At 38.2% G+C, this 13,788-nt stretch overlaps 1 protein-coding gene across 8 annotated transcripts in view; it reads right to left on the bottom strand.

Moving 5' to 3' along the window:
- Positions 1–13,788, bottom strand: part of SMARCA2 (SWI/SNF related, matrix associated, actin dependent regulator of chromatin, subfamily a, member 2) — a 207,952-nt gene that overhangs the window by 140,975 nt on the left and 53,189 nt on the right. For all 8 annotated transcript variants that reach the window (XM_030826765.1, XM_030824162.1, XM_030827736.1 and 5 more), the window contains exons 5-6: positions 8,665–8,920; positions 1,464–1,590 (exon numbers count right to left, since the gene is read on the bottom strand). In XM_030826765.1, coding sequence (XP_030682625.1) covers positions 1,464–1,590; positions 8,665–8,920 — 383 coding nt within the window. The remainder of the gene's footprint in view (positions 1–1,463; positions 1,591–8,664; positions 8,921–13,788) is intronic.

Raw genomic sequence — 13,788 nt, 5'->3', positions numbered from 1 at the left:
AAACAACGTTAATTCATAGTCTCATACAAAGGATGGGAAATACGAGTTTTGGCTTCTTCCCATTCCAATAATGATATTCTTTCCAAGAGATCTACATTTTATATTATATCATGAACTTATTTTAGATCACGAATGTAATACTTTTATCTGTATTGCATGTTATGTGGTGGTAGGGGGTAGGGACTGGAGAATACACATTAAATCATCATTCCACTGAATCTGAAATATCATTGGTTACAGTTAATTTAATTGGGAAGCTTCATAAATAACAGATTTTAAAAATAATATCAAACAAAAATCAGAAATCAGTAAGAGTCCAGCATGGCAATGCTAATTTGAACATAAACGTATTCCGGAAAATATACTTGTTTAATATTCATTTAGTAAGATTTTATGCAGCATTTTATTAATTCATCTTATGAGGTCACCAATAAGAAAGAAGTTAACAGAACTTAAATTTTAAAATTTAACCTGAAATCTACTCTTACAAACCAAGAGCCAAGTAGCACCTACCCACCACTAACGTCCATCTGTGATATTATAGCCAGTAAGGCAAATATACACCCAAATTCCTACCACAATAGCGAGTGGAGTAGCCTGTGATTTTAGTCACATCCTCCAACAGACCAAGTCAATACTTCCAAACTACTTTTACTCATTAATCATTCACTTTGCATGTTCCAGGCTTTAACAAAACAAACCCATCTGACTAACGATGAAACATGCCTTATCCCCTTAGGCTTAGTGAGGCAATCTGTGGACTAGCAAACTTGAACCTTTTCAGTCCCCAAGGCAAAACTCGCCAAAGTGAAAATTAGCTCTAACTCATTCCACTAGTCTCTTACTAATTTAGAAATCAGAAAATAGGTCATTATACTGGCTTTTAATAACTACTGTAAACTACAAGAACAGATAATTTACTGATCAGTCAATATATGAGCCTGATGTGATCAAACACTCCAAACTTAGATATTGGTGAATAAATAAGCTATAAGGCATTGCTTTATGTATTTCTATAAATGATGAACTACTAACTCAGTAGAGTGGCTATCATATTCGTTAAAATTATTTTCACAGTCGTGGCTAGCACTTTACATCTGTGCTTACAAAGAACCTCCAATCTACTACCTTCTGGTTTTTCCTTGGAGTCATAAAAGTAAACATGAGCTACCCCACTTGTTCCCAAGGTTTTTCATCCATGGTAACAAAATGCCATAACTCTGACTTTGTGAACCACAGTATAGGAGGAAAAACTCTTTCCCATATACAGAAGAGAAAACGAGAACAATAAGCGGTTCATCTTCATTATTTTTAGTCGTAAGCTGTTGGTCTAAAAGATTCACTATTTTACTATGTTTATATCTTATAACAATACTGAATAGACTAAAGGCAACACAGACAACACTTTAGGAACAATTACATTTATTTCCTACACCTCAGGTTCACTGGGGAAAACGTATTACCTGACGCTGGAAATTGAGTAACCGAAGTGCTTTTAGTTCTACGGTTGCTTTGGTTCTTAAATCTGGTGGCAAAGAGCCAGGCAGATTTTCCAGTTCTTGTATCCTATGAGCTATGCGGGCCTGAAGTCTAAAGGAAACAATAAAATGGGGAAAAGGGGGCAGGGGAAAAACACATTACAATTTAATCTTAAATGATAAACAATGACATTAGGTTTAAGCTCAGGGCAAAACATATTCCAGATACTGATAGTTGATTTCTGACACCCAACTAGAATTTTTGATGTTAAGCAGAGAAAAGCTACCTTTGCATTAATGCAGACAGGTATATGTTACTTAACAATGTGGCTTCCTCCATAACCTCTATCTAACACTAGGGAAAGAAGGTTCCCTCTGCATCTAGTGGGGAAGTCAAATGTCCTTGCTCGCTCTTAGCAGACAGAGAAAACGAGAGACAGACAACAATTGACTGGCCTTCTAACTCCCAGCCAGACAGAATGCAGAGCTGAAAGGACAGATTTCTTCCTAACTTCTAGTTCTGTCCTAAGGCAACCAGACCATTTGTCTTCTTTGCCAAGACGCTGATGACAACAGCCGTTAAAGCGGAGAGAGCAAGAACAGTTTTAGGTGCTGATGCCACAGAAATCAGCCAACCCTAAACATTCCGAAAGCGCTCTGCCAACCACAACCACTTCCTCTGTGAGCAGAGCTTGCCTGAGAAAAGAAAATACAAATGAGGCTGTTTTAAAAAAAATCAGGGCCAGCAGCAAATAGTACTCAAAAACCAAGAGTTTCTAGAAAAGGATGTTGAGGATTCTCGTTTTACACACCATCAAAAATATAACTGCATGTACTTCTTCATAATAAAGGCATAGTAGAAAATAAAAGACCTCTGACTTTAGCCATTCACTTGGGATACTATTACTGTTAGATATGTAAACTGCGGGTTTTAGAGTTCACCTGAATCCTATTCTGACAAATAATTATATGCCATTTAAGCCTATTTTTAGAACTACATCCCCTAAATTTGAGGCAAACTGTACTGAACTAGATTTCAACAAAGAAAGAATAATATAAGTAATAAGTTAAACTAGGCTAATATTAACAGCACTAAGTGGCTTTAATGTACAATTTTATTTAATTGTCTCTCTCTCTCTCTTACACAGACACGCCTCTATAAGGTAAATGTTATAATGGTCCCATTTTACTGATGAGGAAAACTGAAGACCCCTGGAGACACCACAGAGCTAGTAAAGAAGGGGGCCAAGATTGGAACCTCAATTTGCCTGATACCAAAACCACTGCAATAAAATGATAGATAATTAAAATATACTTTCCGAGAACTTTCCTGGACCTCAGCTATAAAAGCTGAAAATTAAGAATTCTGTTAAAAATTATGCACAGCCATAAAAAAGAACCAAATCATGTCCTTTGCAGCAACATGGATGCAGCTGGAGGCCATTATCCTAAGCAAATTAATGCAGGAACAGAAAACCAAATACCGCATGTTCTCACTTTTAAGTGGCAGCTAAACATTGGGTATTCATGGACATAAAGATGGCAACAATACACATTGGGGACTACTAAACGGGGGAGGGAGGGAGGGCAGCAAGGGTTGAAAAACTTTTAGGTACTGTGCTCATTAGCTGAAAGATGGGATCAACTGCACCCCAAACCTCAGCATCATGCAATATACCCATGTTAATAAACCTATTCATGAATCCCCTGAATCTAAAATAAAAGTTGAAACTGTCTTAAAAAATGAATATTACAGTTTTTTCCAAACATGATGATGTTGCCAGAGTACAGAGCTGAGAGGACAGACTTTTTTCTTTCTAACTTCTAGTTCTGTCCTAAGGCAACCAGGCCATTTGTCTTCCTTGCCAAGATGCTGATGACAACAGCCATCATTTTCATTAACATGAAAAAGTGAAACCTCCTGGACCTAAATGCTGTAGAAGATCTAATACTTCATATAGCCCAAATATCAAAATGAGTGATTTTTTTAAAAACCTACAGGTGCTTAGTTTGGAAGGGAAATAAAATGTCATCATTTTTAAAAATTTAAAAATGGTGGTAAGGAAAACTATTTTTCAGAGACTTCACTAAAAATAATATCTAAGACTGATTCTTGTTTTATTTGCTACACACGTTATTCATTCTAATTTATTAAATGATTTGTCATCATAATGTGTTAATAGTATCACTGTCACCATGCTGCTGTTGTTGTTTTTTGTTTGTTTGTTTGAGATGGAGTCTCGCTCTGTCGGCCAGGCTGGAGTGCAGTGGCACTATCTCGGCTCACTGCAACCTCCACCTCGCAAGTTCAAGCAATTCTCCTGCCTCAGCCTCCCATGTAGCTAGGGCTATAGGCACGTGCCACCACACCCGGCTAATTTTTGTATTTTTAGAAGAGACGGGGTTTTGCCATGTTGGCCAGGCTGGTCTCAGACTCCTGACCTCAGGTGATCCGCAGGCATTGGCCTCCCAAAGTGCTGGCATTACAGGCATGAGCCACCATGCCTGGCCCATGCTATTGTTTTAACTATGCAAACCAACAGAAACAATAGCATTTTTAAGTGGTTTAATCATTCAAAAGACTGAAAGTTTTGTATTTCATGCAACAATAATAAACTCATCATTTTACTCTTTTGGCAAAACTGTTCAAATTCTCCCAACTTTCTTCCACATTCCTTGTTCTAGTGATACTCATGAGATTATTACTGTGGTTTTCAATTTTCACTATATGAAACAGACATTTACTTCATTTACTCATTTTCTAAAACATCTATGTAGCCCCAAATCTCTGGATACAGCAACAGATGATATATTTTAACAATTAAGATGTAAAGAAAAAAATCCATTATTGATTTTTTTTGAAATATATAATTTAAAGGGAAAAAATAAAACTGAGACAACTTTACTTTTACAGGTTAAGGCCATACCAAAGGAAAATTAAATATTATAGTGGCGTGAGGTCATGGCCAATGATTTGGTTTTTCCACATCCTTGGTTCTAGATTCCTCGCAGATCTTTCTTACTGGAATATCCTAGAACTCAAACTATCCCTTGGTATTCTGATTTACTCTCTTTGACAAAGTGGGTCAGATGCTAAATTAGAGGAATTCCTACTTAATCTTCCAAACAACCATGGAACTAGGACTAAATAAATAATCGCAGGATAACTGGGTTGATAGGGTAGAGATTACATCACATTGAACTGGGAGGTGGGAAGTAGGGAAGTGGAGGGAAAATGAGGAGATGGGGAGTGGGAACCCAGGGTAGATGGGGCACTGTGTGACTAAGGCACTGGAGAGAGAGGGTGGGAGCGAGTCCCTGAAATGACTACTTCTCCAAGGAGCCCAGTTATTTGTCAGTGAATCTGATTTCCCTGGCACAAAAGAATCCCTTTTATGGAAGGAAGGCAAGAAGTACAAAGTGCAAACTCTAAGAGAAGAGGAAAGTTAGATTCCATAGTAAAATTATACGCATTTGATTCAGCACATGGTGGGGAAGAAGCAAAGGTACAGGAGGGGCTTCTTTAACACAGAAGATTATATCTTTGTTGTTGTTGTTAATAGAAATCTTCATTTTAAATAATGCTCCTCTCCAGACAATTTCATCTCCCCATCAAAGATAGTCAGCAGGTAGTCCGATGAAGAGATGCAGGATTCTAAACTTCCCCAAACAACGAGATGTAATACTGCATAACTGCAGGAGACTCATTTAGTGTCCTCATGAGTACAGAAAATTGATGCAGAATTAGGTCACACAGGTTTTCCATACAGATTGAACAGTAAATCAAGAGGGGTTACTGCTCTGGCAAGAAAAAGAGTTCCATTAAAGGCAACAGATATTTGTTCAGGTCCAGAGGAGAAGTTTATGATTCCTGTAGGAGAGTTATTTGAACAGAAAATGACACTGGTACATTTTGTTCCTTCAAGGAGCTGAGTGACACTTTAAAAAGAGAGTGTGTGTGACTTTTTGTAACTCTGCTAGTAAAGCAGCTATTGATAATTTTTGAGAAGGAATTTTCAGGATTGAAATGGCGACAAGGGCAGGTAAAAAAAAAAAAAAAAAAAATCATAGGTAAGCAGCCTATGTCTGCTTCCTGACACAAGGAGGATATACCACTCTTTTCATACTAAATTCTGACTTTATTCCAAAGACGTCTGATGTAATTCAGAGATGTTCTTCCCAAATAAACCCCTTCAAGTGTGAAATACATCTTCCAGGCAAACATTTGTGGAATTAGTTTACATGCCAATGTGATGATTCCTGAGGTACTTTTGATCAGACATCTAACTCTAAATAGAAGAAAGCGAAGTTAGGCACAATGAGAAGGCAACAAAAGTGTGCCAAAAAGAAAAAAAAAAAGCAGTACAGGGAAATATCTGACACTTATTATGGAAGTAATAAAGTTCCATTATAAGAGAAAGATGGTCAAAAAGAAAGGATCCAATTTAAGTGGGAAAAATGTTTGAACTAGAGAGCTTGTACAGAGCTGCAGCAAAGTGCTCATAGGCAGCTATTTATTTATGCCATGAATGAAAAAGAAGGTCAATTTGTCAACGTTCTGATTTTATGATGAACAAGGAAAAGCAGCCAACTGACTTAAATGTTAAAAAAATTTAAGATTCTGAAAATTTCCTGTCAAATTTCATAGACAAGGTAAATGATATTACAAGACCCAAAGAAATTAACATCTGTTCAAGAATTTCTGACAGATGATTTTTGCTCAAACTAAGTTTATCAAATTGCAAAAGAGGTTTTTTAGACCTTTCTCTAATCTTTGATCAGATGATAAAGATGCACTGGGTCCTAACAGTTATCAATGCTAAAGGCTCGTAAGCCATTCTATCACAAAGGGTCAAAAGAAGAAAAAAAATCGTCCATTTGTTGTCTTTTGCAAGTGCCTAAGGGACTTAATTTAACCCTTTTAAGGGATAAATTTAATCTCTGCAGTTGAACAACTTATCTTCATATAGGCAGAAGACAGCTATTGCTCTGTAACCAAAGAATACAAACCATGCCCCATAATGCTGTCACTACAAAACTGTGCTTCTTCTCCAGGTGGCCATGGGAAAATTCAGACCAAAGGACCCACGACCTTTCTGGATTCAAGGTTGTCCAGATCAGTCATCTCAAAAGTCACATGGCTTTACAGAGTAGGCATTTATAAAGCAATAATAATACTATGAAAAATAGCCATTCTCCACATTTTGTAATGCATGTAATTTAAAAGATACTGACAGCATTTTTTATTGACATAGGAGTGCAAAACAAAAGCTTTTTACACATTGGAATAGGCCAAATAGTACTACTTAATACTGTGCACTTTGGAAGACCATCCACTAAGGTAATCTCCAAAAGAGTTCCTAAAATAAACTTATTACAAGAAAGTCCTGCAATGAAAATTCCAGAAAAAATGATCAGGAACATTTAGGAGTTAGCAAAATAAAAAGTTAAAACACATTTGTGCACACACACATACCAGGCTGAAAAAGGGAAAAAAGTCTAGACATATATAAAAATTTCTAGCTATAGAAAGCATCTGTCTTCTAAGGGTAGTTCACACAGTTTAACAAAGGTACTGGTAATTCAAATGGAAAAAAAGTTTTAACTAGGGAGCTTGTACAGAGCTTTTTCCTTTTCTAAGGTAGAAAAAAAATATCAGCTCTTAGGAAGTCAGAATTTTAGAGCATCCACATTGTATTTCTCTATTCTATTTCTGACTTTTTCCAATACTTTTAGCTTTTTCAAAATTCGACAGTAACATACAGAATGCACTGCACATTAGTCTATTGCACATGAATAGAGGAATATGCTAGTATTTGACTTTATAACACACAGCAATTATTCACCCAGCAGAATCTGCCTATCAGCACTGAAATATCAATTGACAATGAGTAGTATCTAGCTCTCTGGGAATACATGAAATGGTGGAAATAGCAATATAAAATCTCTTAACAGATGATTATTAATAGCGATGAGAATAAAGTTACACTCTTCATCCAAAAAAATAAACACATCTAATGGCAAGTTATTCTGATTTCTTTCAGATTACCTCTCAAGGCTGGTACCTTAGTATTTTAGTCTAATAACAAATGAGTGATGTGCTTTTCAATAAAGATTAAGCTAATGTTTTAAAAGGGAGCCCAGACACTGTTTACCAATATTCTCTATAATTTTTAAGCTCTAATTTTCCTTAAAATTAAGAAGTATTTCGGAAATAATAATAGGTATTATTTATTGAATGTTTCAGTATCATTTTATCTTCCCAACACTATGAGAGGTACCTTCTTTTAGCCTAGGAGGAAACTGAGTCACAGAAAAGAGACATAACTTGGCCATGGTAAGAAGTTACTAATGACACAGTATGCTTTCTGGCAGACTCCAGAATCCACAATCTTAGCTTTATTTTATCTTGACTTAATACTTGCTGGACTCCCTTTTGGGTGGACATTAACCATTTACATCAGGGGTCTTCTAAATACAGCCTGCAGGCCAAATCCTGCCTCCAGCCTGTTTTTGTGAAGTTTACTGAAAGACAGCCAGCCCATTATTGTCTACAGCTGTTTTCACACTACAAGGGTAGAGGTGAGTTGTGACAGAGACGGTATGGCCCCACAGTGCATAAAATATTGACTATCTGGCTCTTTACAGAAAGGGTTTACCAACCCCTGATTCTGATAAATGGGCCGAATCAGGTAAAAATTAAGTTTCTGGACTAATAATTTAAATGTAGACCTTGTAGAAAGACACTCGCACAGGGTTTACCCATCAGGCTGGATCACACCTAGACACACGTGAATTACAACAAAGATTATACCAAGCCACCAAAGTATGCTTTAGTAGAAATGTACAATTAACATGAAAGGCCAGCACAACACACTCAACATCCCACCACCTCAGTCATTATTGAACGGCACAAGCACAAACAATGACAAGGTATTCCATAATCGAAGTGTGAGATGGTCACTTTCTTGGGTCACAGGAAGTCCCCGTCGGCTTTTGATCTTCAAAACCCCAGTGCCTACCTACCTCAGCACCCGGAAGGCCACAAGGGTGGATAAAAGCTTTCTGACTGAATGGGTGAAAATCACAGTTTGGCCAACCAAGGGGGCAGGCACCTCACCCCCCTAGGCTTGGTGGCACGTGCTAGAACACAGCAGGGGAGCCCCTTTCTGGTGGGGTGCGTTACCTGTATTCCCGCTCCTGCAGAATTTCCACGGGGTCCAGGCCTTGCGGTTTCTGGATGGGGCTGATGCGACTCTGCTTCTGCTGCAGCTGAAGGATGGGCGAGGGCTGCCCCGGGGCCGGCTGCGGCACTGAGGGCCCGGGCACTGCGGCCGCGGGCGGCTGCGCGGCTGCGGGGGGCGCGGGCGAGGGCCGGCCGCTGGGCGCGGGCACCGGCAGCTTCTGCGGGGTGCTCGGGCCGCTCAGCTCCGGCCCCGGGCCTGCGGGACAAGAGCGACATGGGCAGCTCGGGCGGGACGGCGCCCCGCGGGCCACACCCGGCCTGCCCGCCGCCCCCCGGGGCCCAGTGCTGGGGACCATTAAGTGTCTTAAACACCTAAGGGAAGAGAAGAAAAAAAAAAAAAGGAGGGCAAGAAGGAAGACGAGGGAGGGAGAGGAGGGCAAGACAGGGAACGGGGTAAAAGGAAAAAGAAAACGGAGAAGGAAAAAGACACAGAAAGAAAAAAGAATCTGGCATCTATCCCCATAGGGAAATGGCATCCACTAACGAACATGGGTGCAAATGACCCCAGAATGACCGTGACTTAACACAATTGATTAAGGAAACTACTGCCAGCTTTTAATGTAGCTCTACAATGGCTTTCTTTCTTTCTTTTTCTTTCTTTCTTTTTTTAATGACAGGTGCATTGAGAGTTCAAAAAAGAAAGGGAGTCACCCAACAGTCAGTTGCAATTTGGGTATGGTCCTAAAATCACATCTTGCGAATTGCACCTCAAGCCTTTTTAGGACAGACCTCTATCCCAATGTGGAATAGCCCTGCTGTGAGAACCCATGCTTTACAAACAGAGCAACGAGTTTATCAGTCTTCTGATGTGAACTACAAGGAGCACACACTTTTTCTTTTAAGGCCTATAAAGCATATTTCAGGTTTAATCAGTGAATTTTGGGAACTTAAAATTTTTTCTTACTACATGTTAGAAAATATTTCTTAAAACATTCATTGTTAGCCAAAAAAAAATCTGCTCGTTCCACCTAATAAAAATTAGCAAATACTAGGATTCAAGGGAGCATTATCCCATGTTATCAGAATAAAACAATATGTAATCTGTAAGCTTGTCAAAGTGCATTGAATAAGTTAATTTAAAATAATTTTCCACATTGAACTTCAGGAGTTTAAGCTAATTACTAGGTACAGACTTGAATTTTTAAGTGTTCCATTTCTCCTCCTAGATGAATTTTTAGTTGCCTTACAATTATAAATAATTTTAGTGATGCTACCAGATCAGTTAAATTTTTTTAAAAGAATCTCAGTAAGCAGATGTTAAAGTCCAGAGCATTCTTCCAATTTTTTCTAAATCCTTTCTAAGAAAAAATAGCTATTAAATGGTAACCAAAATAATAGTCTACACACTTCAGAGCGATTTAATAATTAACCATACAACGACATACATTATGAAAAATTGAACACATTTATTCAATTTCCAACAACCACCAATTGGAAATGGGCTTAAATGACAATACAAAGAAAGCTATAAGCAAACATTTTGACAGGGGGAATGTGAAGAATCAGAACAAACTGCTTAGGAAACTACAGTGTGTGTCTGTGTTTGTGTCGTGTGTGTGTGTCTGTGATGTTATTGTTCTTTTCCCTTCCTTCTAAAATTAGGTAAAACATTTCCTAAAGATACAGAGCTAGGTAAGATTTCCTCTTTAGGTAATTTCCAGCAGTGGTTCTAGGGGTTGATGAAAAAATCTTAGGAGGAAAATGCACTTCGTTTTATTTTTAATTTTAGGTATTGTAGATGTACCTCCATAATTAAGAAGTTTTTTCTTCTAAGTACTTTTTTTCTGTATAAAAGGTCCTTTATGTAATGCATACCTTTTATAATATTACACATTTAGAGTTCCTTTCATCCATATATAAGAAGCCAATTTCTAAATATTAAGTCTCAGGGTTACTATGCATTGGAATAAGTTATCAGGGGAAGTTTTAGCATATTTTTCCCTGGAGATCTTTAAAACAGGGTACATTTTCATTTGGGTTGCTCTAGGTGTGATCCAGTCAAGCAAGAGGAGATACAGATTTCTAACATTTATTTTAATTCCCTATGATTCTATGACTCTCCTTAAGAAGCTAAAGAAGCTGGTAGAATTAAACATATTTGAAGACTCGGTATAAGCATGCTAAATCAGGAGTTTAATATATATAGGTCCTCTGAAAGCAACCACCTTTAGGTCTTACTGATAATATCGGAAGAATTACTTTAAATTTAGTTCTCAAAGTGTTTTTCCTCCCAGTTCAAATAATTCATCAACAAAAGCCATAACGCTGCAAACATGTTATAATTTCACTTGTACTGGCACTCTCTTCTTTAGCATTACTGCCTATAAATACCCATGCAGAAGATTATGAAGACTCCTTGAGTATATAGTCAAGTCACTATTTTAAAAACTACATTTAATCAAAGAAAGGTACCCAAAGCATATCTGTCATCTCTGGTCCAGAATCTAGTCTGTGACTCCAAACTAGATCTGATATATGCATGGACAGCCTTCTTCAGTCACTAAATAGAAAGATATTCTAATTTTGTTGATTCACCTGTAACACTGAAAGACAGAGAGAGATTCAAACATCTGCTTACATATTTCAGTCTCCAATTTAAAAGTACTGCAACATGCTGTGCACTAAACAGGTACATTTAAACACCCCGTACCTTTCCAGAAAAAATGCTCTTTCACCTCAGCTGTTATCACCTGCTGGTTGTGAGCCTGATCAAGTTACTCAACCAATCTGTGGCTCAGTGTCCTCATCTATAGAATGGGGATAGTAACAATAGCCACCTCATAGGGCAGTGGTGAAGCTTCAATGAGATAACAGCGTCTACATGTTCAAACCTCGGCTTTTGTCATTTTATTGCCACCAAGGACAGGGAGATAAAGAAGCCTAATTGACTCAGCTTTATAGAAAAACCACATGGCAAAAGAAAGGTCTCTCAGGAAATTCGGTACCATATTAGCTGGCAACTTTGGGAGTACTCTTTTTCTACAGCAATTTCAAAGTGTTTCAACAGTTTAATACAAGTCCTCAGCACAGATACTCAGATGAGTCCGCCTGCCACGTGCTCCCTGGAGTCTGCTACCAGAGCTACTTAGAGCAAACTCCACTTCCTAGCTAAACACCACAAGTTCATTTACTGTGTGGGTCTATTTTCTCCTCCCTCTGACAGATTGTATAAAAATGACTACTTAACAGAGGCTGGGGAACTGAACACAGCTTGCGGCAATTAGCCTTGCCCAAAGTCTACCTACCTATTCATTAGGTTTTCTGCCTGTCTGTCCCTCAGGCGGCTTACGGATTCGTTTGCCTGGCTGGCTTTGCTCTCTGTCGACAGAAATCACCTCCTCCACACTAGACACTGGTGGTCTGCTACTTGACAAGACTTTTCCCTGGTATCTTCAAATGGAAGACAAATCACATTCTTTAGCTTATCTCCTACTCCCTCTCCAACGTAAACAATTTAGGCTTCATTGTCAGAGGTACAAAACGCCATCTGCTTTCCCTTCAGTCCTCACTTTAGGAGTCAAAGTAGAAACAAAGTAGAAACTCTGGCCCTCCAGAAGGGAGTCCCAGTGCAGCTAAGGGTGGAGGGGGACAGTCTTTATTGAATGCATCCCTATGCCTGATTTGATGCAATTGGGCAACAAATGTATTAAAATACCCAAGTCTCACAGGCACAGAACTTCTAAGCATTCAGAGCTCCCACTTAGTCTTCCGGCATACAGGACATTCATGCGAATAAAAGATCCATGCATTCAATAAGAATTTAAGTGGTTTCCACAGGTTGGAAAAAACAAATGCAATAAAACATATTTAAATTGAGTACATAAAATTTCAGATATCAAAAAAACACTTTATTTTCTACCATAAGGTCTCTCCCTCACCCCTAAAAAAACCCAAATTTTTTCAGTTACCATTTTTCTTTTTGCTTGAATATCTGAAAGGAAAAGTGAATCAAAATGAAAAGAAAAATGATGGGTTAGATTTGAGCGGTGCCCACAGCAGGCAAGGGCACATTCCATCATAAGAGTGGCTGACATTTTGTAGGGGAAACCACTGCAGAGTTATGTGTTCCATGTGCAATGCCTCAACTCCAATCATAATTCTTTGGTGGTGGCTAGGATGATGTCACTTTTGGTGAATTATAACTTTGGAGTAGATTTGAGGCACACCACCCCAGCCAAAAAGATTCTCTTCACACATGAATAACACTAGGAAATGGAACAGAAGCAAAATGGGAACACAACTACCTCTACATAAGTGAATAATATCCTGAAATATTAGCAGGGGTGTTTAAAAGTAATTATACTTAATTTTTAAAAAAGGAAATAAACAATAAGGAGATAAACAATAAATAGACTACTACGAACTTTACAAAGAAAATCATGCCTTATTTTTACTTTTCTAAAAGCCAATCTAAAAAAAAATTATTTTTGGCAAGTAAGGTTATCTGTTTCTCTAATGAAACCTGAGATGTGGGGACAAGTTCAGCAATGCTGTCAAATGGCAGTGCCCTCTCAGTGACAGAAATGGGGTCATTCTATTTGAAGGAGATATCTTCTTTCCTCCTTCATTCATGTCTCCTTTCCACTCTTCCATAAAACCCTACCTGCCCAAATACTGTCATTTCTAATGAAGCCCCGACTGTTGCAAATTTAAAAAGACGTGAGCAGTGAGTAATAAAGTGAATTCCCTTTAATGACAGGCACCTGATGACGGAAAATGTAGGTACTGGAGCCAGGTTAAAAAAAAAAAAAAAAAAATAGAGTCCTCTCTTCTGAAAATGATCCAGAAAATGCACTCAGGATTGGGTTTATTAGGACATGAAGCATTTATTACGTACAAGTATCCAGATAAACGGAACTTCATCCTTTAAATTTTACTACTGTGTTCAGTCACATTATTTTAACCTTGGATTAAAAAGGTTTCTCAAACAAATCATTCTGCTTCCTACATTCTCAACTGATATCTTGGAATCTTTTACTACTGAGTCTAGCTCATTCTTAAAAATACCAATGCTTGGTGATGTCTGTGACAAGATGATATCCCAGGACCAACTGTGAGGTACAG

The sequence above is a fragment of the Nomascus leucogenys genome, chromosome 1a, assembly GCF_006542625.1.
Source record: "Nomascus leucogenys isolate Asia chromosome 1a, Asia_NLE_v1, whole genome shotgun sequence".
Taxonomy (NCBI): Eukaryota; Metazoa; Chordata; class Mammalia; order Primates; family Hylobatidae; genus Nomascus; species Nomascus leucogenys.
The sequence above is the reverse complement of the archived record's forward strand: the minus strand, read 5'-3'. Positions and strand labels throughout refer to the sequence as shown.